The 9,768-nt window shown below is 30.2% G+C and overlaps 1 protein-coding gene across 1 annotated transcript; it reads left to right on the plus strand.

Annotated features, from left to right (window-relative positions):
* The first annotated feature begins 8,140 nt into the window (after positions 1–8,140).
* Positions 8,141–8,909, plus strand: LOC133702690 (basic blue protein-like). The gene is made up of 2 exons (XM_062127021.1): positions 8,141–8,392; positions 8,502–8,909. The coding sequence occupies exons 1-2, from the start codon at positions 8,215–8,217 to the stop codon at positions 8,699–8,701; spliced, it is 378 nt and encodes a 125-aa protein (XP_061983005.1). The 5' UTR covers positions 8,141–8,214; the 3' UTR covers positions 8,702–8,909.
* The last annotated feature ends 859 nt before the right edge of the window (positions 8,910–9,768 follow it).

Here is a 9,768-nt window from a genome sequence, read left to right on the forward strand (position 1 = left end):
ATGTTGAAGTATTTTAAGGATAAATAAAATCATGTTGTATTTCCCTTGAAAATGTAAGAACATATTTCTACATATATTTTGAGATTTCATAACTGATTTATTAAAGCCTTAAGAATTTGGCTAATATTTTAATTTTTTAAATCACGTCAAATCACGAAATAGCTTACCTCAGGTACAGTAAGCTAAGGGTGCTAGTACTTTCCTTCGCCACAACCAGTCCCTTACCCTCGAATCTCTAACAACGACCAGTACACTCGGGTTTTCTAATAACCTTCAATCAAATACTAGGTGGCGACTCAAAAAACAAAGCAAACAAACGAAAATCACCATCGACGTCGCGCGAGGTCATGCGACATGAGTAACAAATATGACCATTTCTTTAAGAATTTCAATAAAAGTTGAATTCTCTAAAAGACTCATGAACCCAAGAGTTGTGTAGGGCTAAAATAAATACAACAGTGAGAACCAAAAGAAATCACGAGGTAGAGAACTATATGAGTACTATTGTCTTGGTTTACACAAAAAAGGTTGAATAGTTCAATACACCACGTTTACTATTTAGTCGAGTAAATCCAATAATATTTCACTAAGAATGGTTCAAAGTCAAAAGTTACTTATCCTGATGTTGTAATCTACCAAACCAATATATCTCAATAAATCTTCGAGTTATTTTCAAACTAGTGAGATTATTTCCATTCACATGGGGAATTGTTAGAGATTTATTTAATTAACATGGTTTTAAAAAAATATTGGTGAATGAGAAATTAATCTCAAAAAAAGGAACCTTTAGTTTTCCTACTCAAAGAACCCTTGGTTTTCCTAGATTTAATTGATAATTTATGGAGGCTAATCAAAGTTTCATAATGGTAGAAATTAATTCTTATTAACCCTTTAACCTTTTAACTTCTAAAATTCACTATAAAAAAAGGAAAAGTTTCTAAATTGAATTTTTTAGATTTTTACATACTTTTCTCACCTCATATTTTAATATTTTCTTCTCATTTTAAGTTTTGGTTTTCCTCCTAAATCTAGAGTTTAGGTTCACTTTATTGGGAGATATTTGAGGTTCATATCCTTTAGTTCAAATACCTTATTTAGAAGTGCATCTAAACTAAGATGGTGTTATTAGAATCTTGGGAGGCTATTGCAAATATTCTAAATACACAAGTGAGAAGCAACAAATTCTTAAAGACAAATGATTCATTCTTGACAACAATAAAATATTCATTAGTTTAAAGTGCTTCAACAAATAAGTACTATTCTTATTTTGATTTAAGCACAATTAATTTTATTATTAGTATGCATGTTATGACTTTGATTTTATATCAATTGCAAGTTTTAATATATGATTAGTATATATATGTTAACATTCTTTTAATTATATTTGTGTTGAAAACATGTATACCATGAGTTATTAGTTTCCCTGCTTATAGATTTAAACTTATATAAACACTAGACTTTCTCTAAAAACATTCTAATGCTAAACATGCTCTATTATGATAAACTAAACATCCTTACTCACTAGTCTAATAGTACAAATATATTTACAAACTTTTATTTTCATTAAACCTTTCAACTTTAATTAAAGAGTTTAATTAGATTTATAGTAAAACAAGGTCTTTTTATTTATATAGTTTTACTTAAGGCATCATAAGTTTTATAAGTGATACTCTTGTGTATATGTTTGGTTAGATTGCTACATATAATGTAAAGAAAACTATTCTCTCATGGAGAAAGTCTCCACTAAAAATAATATTTAATTAAAGATTTTTACAATGTATTATTGAAAAATAAAAATAATTTTGATTTATTCAAGTTTTAATTGCGGCATAATAACCATAATATCATGTTAATATGCTATTTCAACAACTTGTGTATAAAATCAATATTTAGATACAAAAAGATAAATTACCGATAATAGTTTATTGTTTGATAAAGGTAAAGTTTAATATCTTCTATTTCATATATAAATTATAATGCATTACCTATATTTACATATGTATTTCACTAAGTAATTTATTTTTTAAAACCATTTACATTTTATAAAGTAAGGTCAAAACCAAGAATAAGGGCTAAAATTAAAATCAAGAAAAGCAAAGAAGGAGGGCCAAAACCAAAACTAGAAAAGAAGAAGAAGGGGGCCAAAATCGAGCCCAGGAGAAAAGAAGAAAGAGCTAAAACCAAGCCCAATAATGTTGGAAAACGAGTCCAAGCCGGAACCCATCATCCTTTTATTTTTCAAGTAATTCTCCTTTATGAGTTGACTCTTCACCATTATAGGCATGCCAAATGATATTTAGGCATGCTTACACTGCTATGATTATCAATCTAAATACCCTATCTTATAAGTTAATAGTACGACCGCCTACCTAGCCATCTTGTTTTACAAGTTGCTTATGTAGTAGTCCGTAATAAATATAATTATTCCTCATGAGTAGGATATATAGTATGTCTGCAACCCTACTCTATTTTGTGAAATTCATACAGTTCATTGATGTATTAAATACTTAAAAATCACCATGTACATAATATAAGAGATATTCGCACACAAAAAGAACATTATCCCACATTTCCTTTTTCTTCTTCGATACATTACATTCCTTTTACACTTTGCAAACTTAAGAATGAAAAGGCTTATAATCATTCAAAGTTTTCTCCAACTTTATTAGCAGTGTTGTTTGTGGAAACTCGATCAAAAACCATTCTAGTTTTTTTTTTCTAATTTTTTTATAGGTGATAACCTAGAAGCTCCAGGATATGAAATAGTGATAGACATCCTCACTATATGTAACCAATTTCTATAAATCTATAATAACTAACACAGTAAATGAGGACGCTCACAAAGAATTTTTAGCCACACAAGAGCAACTCAAGGCCTTTTCCTTTCCTCTCTTTAACATTAGCTCCACCACCTACACCCCTTAGGTTGCGTTTGTTTTCTGCTAGCTTTTGCGTTAGCGGTGAAATAAATGTAGCAACATGTTTGGTAACAAAGGAAACTGCATTTTATGCTGCGGGACCCATTAAAAAATTGAGTTTGAAACACAGTTTTTGTGCAGCAGTTTTTACCTGCTTTTTTAACTGAGTTTCGTAAAAATTCCTTAAACCCTGTTTATTTTTGCGTTTCAAAAGCGTTTTTTAAAAAAAACTATTTTTTTTTTATTTTTTTCTTTGCTTCAAATTAATATTTTTTTAGTGTTTTCAGATCATTTTGATGCGCTAATATAAAAAATAATTTTTAATAAATAAAAAAAATTATTTTGATGCATTTCTAAGTAAAAAACACTTTGAAAAGCAACCACAACCACATTTCCAAACACAACTCCAAATATTTTATACATGTTTTTTGCTACACATAAACTTCAACCATAATTTTTACCAAACACGTATCTAAATCCAACTAACCACAGCTAACCGTACTTTTTTAAAACTTAATTTTTTCAAACCACAACCACAAAAACTACCTAAAAAAAACGCACTCTTAATGCACACAAAAAACTTTAATTTGAGGAAGGAATAGGTCAAAATGATGTGCAAAAAACCTAAAAAGATTGACATTGTCTCCATATCCCACGTAAAAGCCACTATTATCATCATGAAAAGCTTTCTCCAAATGGATGCTTTAAGTATAACAAAGACAAGTCCAAGACATGTCGATTTACAATCATCCTTATTATTACTACATTTCATCAAAGAGTTCCTTTGAAAGCCTAGTTAGAAATAAGGCTTGAAATGAAGCTCGATTTATGATCATATGGACAATTGATATAGAGATGTACAACCCTTACCATTTGAGGGCTTTCTTATAAACTAAATAAGTGTTAGACACTCGTTTTTTCAAGAATCTCATTACCATAAAAATAAGCTTAGACAACTATGATTGGTTCACAGACTTAAGAGAACATGTGCAAAATATGTGTAGTAATATAAAAGAAAAATGTCATGAGAATAATCATGTCGACCATGTTCCATGAGTTAGCCTAGACGTGATATATAACTTAGATCCTAGATCCATTCTTTACTTTGAGGGTCTTTGTGCAAAGATCAAATACTTTAACATGAGCATCCGACAAAAAAAAAAAAGCTTTATTGGACTTTTCATAATCATGTAACAAGAGAATAAAGGTACCATGAAATATCTGAAAAGATTTAACAAAGAAATGTTCAAGGTGAAATGCATACTTGAGCCAATGGCTATATAGACCTTGATTAATAGGGATTATAACTCGTCTTTATAGGAATCATCGTATGCTTTCCAAGATACAATCCTTATAAAAGTTAAACAAGTAATGAAAAACCATATTAAAATGTGGGCAAACAAGTATACCCACAACTTCAACAATATAAAGATGAGTGCAACTAGTCTTTAAGCAGTTCTTGGTCACCTGATAAAGTCTTGGTTGCTTTGCCTTCCTTGAGTTCATGAGCACAACCACATCTAAGGTTCAGAGTCATACCTTTAATGCTCCAATACACCCAAATACTATCATATATGAGGTTGAAATTTATACCCTGAATACATACATCTTGACAAACACCTACCATTTTCAATACATGAGAGGGAAGAATCTCACGCATAACATTCAAATCACCTTAGGTTAAGGGCTGTGATTTATAGGAGTGACCACCTATATTATTAATAAGCACAGTACCTCTAGAGAGCTTGGGACTAGGAGCTTGGTAAGAGCTTGGGATTAATCGGTGGCCCAATGGTAAAAGCATAGGACTAATGGGTTTGCTCCCCCTGTAATCTCAGGTTCGAGCTATGTAGTTGCTAATATGATAACCACTAGAGACTTACATGGTCGTTAACTTTAGGACTCGTGAGATTAGTCGAGGCGCATGCAAACTAACCCGGACACCCACATTAATAAAAAAAATAAAAAATAAACACTTATCTCTTCTTCATAAATAAAAGCAATAGTTTTTTAGTGTGTGATTATCATGGAACTCTCTCTCCAAGATTAAGATTGATCCTTCTATCAGTCTCCACATTGAATCTTAATGTCTTTAAGTGAGATCCCCATTTATATTTGTGAAAACTTCATGTCTCTTTATAAGATTTCTATGTCTTCATGTTGTTCACCACTCTAAGCAAAAAAGCACTTAAGCTTGAGAACAAAACAACCTTCATTCAAGCTCAAGCTCTGTACGGAGGACTAAGAGTATAGGATCATTTTGATTTGAGTAAAAGTATAAGTTTTCCCTCTCTAATATTAACGAGAACAAAAATGACCACTTTACTCCTAAAATTTTCAAGTACCAAGAAATTCTTTAATCTTTATATTTCTCAAAAAAAAAAAAAAATCCACAATTTTTCATATAATTTTTTATTTAAACACGACCATCCCTTTCGAACATGAATAACCCGTTCAGGCACAATCTCCTATACTTATTTACCCAAAGGACTTTGAATCTGAAAACCATTAACTTAAGCCTTTAAAATCATATCAGTATATATATAAAAAAGAAAATACTATTTAGGCCTTTAAAATCACATGATTTCAAAGACTGGGGGCTACTAAAAAAGAAGGCCAATAAGAGAGAAAAAGGCAGGATTAAAATTGAATCCAATAAGAGAGAATAAAGAGAGACAAAACTGAGCCTAAAGGAAAGCGAATGAGGGTCAAAACTCAAAACTAAACCTATAGAGAGAAGAGAAGAGAAGACGAGGGCCATAACCAAGCCTAAAACAAGAGAAGAAAGGGCTCATGCACTGTATATAACAGTGCAAACTATTCAAAGTAAGATTTAAGATGACTGAGCCGAAAACGTTTTTAGGGTTGGTTGCCAAAAACTACATCAGCTGATGAACTGAAGACCCACTCCATGTAGTAGTGGAGGAACTCTCAGCGAAAAAATGAGATTTATTTTCAACAAGCACTGTGATTGACATGACCTTGAAGGATATTAATCATGGCTCCTGTAGTCTCCCAAGACCACCACACCTTGCTCTTATCTTTTTTTTACAGTTGAATGAGCAGAGGTGAGACTGACTTTTGCTGGACTTTGTCGACTGACTGAGTCCCATTTCTTGACTATTTCTGTCACAGTGGTGGGTGGTTGGCAAAATATAATGGAAAAGTTACGCAAGTCCTCCTCTAAAAGATTTGTTGGCTTTAAACCCGTGTCTTGTCCTGTCCACTCAATGATTATTGATGATGTAATTTCAATTCTACTTTATAAATTATCAAAAGAATTGATCTTTTATAATTGTTGTTTTAGACACAAATCACTAGTCGATTACATGGGATCTGCTGAGGGTTTTTTTTTTTCTGAAAATAATATTCATGTTACATAAACATGTTTTAAATAAAGAAAACAAGTATGCTACTTGAGTGATTCAACTAAACTAGATCATTTTATTTTAACTAGATGATTAAAAAATAAATAATTATTATAAATAGATTAAATTAAAAACCGATAATGATAATTTGAGATTTAAAAAAAAACATTAATATAGTTTAATTTTCATCTTATTAAATACAGAAAGACAAGGTGAAAAAATCTTGAATTAATCCAGAATAACATGATAAAATTAAAATTAAAAGAATAAGAGGTGAGCCAACTCGGGTTAACCGATTATTTTTTCTCTCCTCTTTTATTTCCTGATGACCTCTCTCCTCTCAAATTTTAAAGATTGAAAAGTAAAATAAATAAATTTTAAAACTAAAAAGTGAAACCCTCAAAACATAAGATTAAAAAAAAATTTAGAGATCAAATTGTTGCTTTTCACACCCTATAAACCATAAAAAAATAAGCTTTTTTCAAGTGTTTAATCTAGTCTTTATTGTTTCGACTTTTTTAATTGATAAAATCAAATTTTATTGTTTTGACTTTTTTAATTAATAAAATCAAATTTTATTTTGTAATATCAAGCTTTAATTTGATGGGGGGATAGTTTTTTTCAATCTTGAATACACCATAACACACGAATCACAACAAATTATTATGCCTAAAATCATGTGAACATAATAGAATTTGATTTTAGACATGATAATTTAGTGATCAAAACCTAATAATAGTTTAAAGAAATAAAAAAAGGGATTGATTTAGGTAAACTCCAGGCAAGTGCCACAAGAAACAATAATAGACTAATTTGTTTTAGTTTAATTTACTATATTTCACATGTGCTTCATTGATCAAATAATTTTTTTGGTAAAAAAATAAATATGTAAGCTTTATAAATGTGTTTTTTTACAACAAAAATATTAATTATAAATCAAAAAACCTATACATGTATTTAATTAAATAAAACAAGAACCATTTGTACCAATAAATACAAAAAAAATATTAACATGTCTATTTGACTCACCTTGTTGTATGTCAAATAATGTTTTGCTAACGCAAATGAATTACTATGTAGGTGTTATTAATGTATTTTTTGATAACAAATAAAAAATATAATTGTGAATTATTAAGCACTGATACCTATATATAATAAAATATAGTGAAGATTATATGCGTTAATAAAAATTTATAAGACTCCAAGCTCATTTTTAACATATGTTAAAAATAAGACAATATTTCAATTTCTACATTGACATATCATTTTCTTAGTCTTTGTATAATAATTTTTCAAATAGAAAGTTTAAAGAAAAAAAAATAAAGATAAAAACAAAAAGAATGATATAAATATATCAAATATAGAATGATAAATATTTTAAATGTAAATAATATATTTTTTTAATAAAAAAATGTAAAGATAAAAAAATAAAAATAAAAATGATTATAAATATGTCATGTTTAAAATGATAAAGATTTCAAGTATAATAAAAACAATTAAGAAAAACTTGTTTTTTAAAAAATTTAGAAATTACAAATTTGTCTCCAATATAGTAAAAAAAAAAAGTTGGAGAAAATCCAAATTGTGCCATTTCTACAGTAATTATTTTAATGTCTTTTACCGCATCACCATGCATTTAATACAGAGTTATATGCCTGTGATTTTGTACCTACCAGGAACCCACCCACCCACCCACCACTGTCTCCATTCTCCAACGTTCAAGGTTCAAACACAACAATAATGGAAGTGGCCAAACCCCATTACTTTCTTTGCTTACTTTCTGTCATTATTTTAAGAGCATAAATAGAAGACTGACCCCACAAGCTCGCTCCTTTAAGAAGGGGCTAACGGCATGATCAGTCTAAGCAAAATCCCTCAACTAGCTAGCCAGCAAAGATCTGTCCTCTTTGTCTCTTATCTCTCAAAAAATGGTTCAGGGAAGAGGCAGTGCGATGGTGGCGACAGTCGCGGTTATGCTGTGCATGCTGCTGCTCCATTTTGATATGGCTCACGCAGCAACCTACACTGTTGGAGGCCCTGGTGGCTGGACCTTCAATGTTTCTGGCTGGCCTAAAGGAAAGAGTTTTAAAGCTGGTGATATACTTGGTAAGTAGAAAAGCAACGACTAAATAAGAAGTTTTTTTTTTTTTCTGTTTTTTGGAAAATGAAGCCAGAGAAATGAACTGGTAACTATATGTTCTTGTATATCTTGCAGTATTCAATTACAGCACTGCAGCCCACAATGTTGTTGCTGTGAACAAGGCTGGTTACAGTTCATGCACGAGCCCTAGAGGTGCCAAGGTTTACACATCTGGAAAGGATCAGATCAAGCTCGTGAAGGGACAAAATTTCTTCATCTGTAGCTTTGCTGGACACTGTCAGTCTGGAATGAAAATAGCTGTTAATGCTGCGTGAAATGGTGGTGTTGGGGGATGGATAATCAGAGATGAGTCATGAGATTCATGATCTTTTCCTTTTATGTCTTGATATATATATATATGCAACTCTCTGCCTTGATTAATGCATGTGCTAGCGTGTTGATCAGTGGCTAGCTATCCCTTGTACTAGTTAATTTATTACTAACATATAAAAGGAATAAACAAGAAATAATGTTGCTTGCTTATCTTCTGTTGGTGCTTGAATGCTTTATTTTTATTGAGTTTATGATTTTTTTTTAATTAATGATATATATGTTATGTTCAGCCCATGATAAAGTTCTCCAGTAGCAAAAGTCAATAAAAATAAAGTATTTAAGTACGAGGCTCCCTCATACTGATTGCCTCAAGAGAATTATAGCCAGAATCAAACTTTCAGCCTGTGATATTCGTCCTCCCCTGCTCTGAGCATCAGAAAGATTAAAAAGACTGTACATTAGCCATACTATGGAAAGGGACTTCAATAGAATGTACTAGAGCTAAAGTAGCCTGGCATGCAATCTGTTACATAAAATATTTACTTCCTTAGATTTTGGTTCAATTATTAATTATTATTCAACATAAAAGTAAAAACAAAAATAATAAATACATACATTAGCCATACTGTAAACTATATGATATATTAAAATTGAATGAGTTTTTCAGCTTCTCCAGGCTTGCTAGCTAATTGACCTACTATTGCATGGGTGATGTCACTACGGTTATTTTCTTGAATAAAAATTTTATTATGAAAGATGAAAAGAATAAAGAATTCTTATTTTTTATTTTTTTAAAAAAATATAATCGCCACCTACAATTTTGATCATTAAAAATTCTAAATGGTTTTAGAGTTTGGATAAATTGATTAGTTTTATATAGAAAGGATGTATCACCCCTAATACACTTTACCTAAAATAAATTACATTGTTTATTTATATGAATCATGTTTTTATACATTGATCTGTCCAAGGTTTAAAAAAAATTCTTCTTAATAAGAAAGTCATTATCTTATAAAATTAAAACTTAACCATTTTAAAGAAAAAAAAAATTAAGGATGTATTATTGTCA

Source organism: Populus nigra, chromosome 1 (genome assembly GCF_951802175.1).
Source record: "Populus nigra chromosome 1, ddPopNigr1.1, whole genome shotgun sequence".
NCBI classification, from domain to species: Eukaryota; Viridiplantae; Streptophyta; class Magnoliopsida; order Malpighiales; family Salicaceae; genus Populus; species Populus nigra.

Excerpts from the sequence above, each read along its gene's own strand:
- LOC133702690 (XM_062127021.1), top strand. The coding sequence starts at position 8,215 with ATGGTTCAGGGAAGAGGCAGTGCGATGGTGGCGACAGTCGCGGTTATG. Across the intron at positions 8,393-8,501 it reads TAAAGCTGGTGATATACTTG|TATTCAATTACAGCACTGCA; the intron begins GTAAGTAGAAAA and ends TATATCTTGCAG.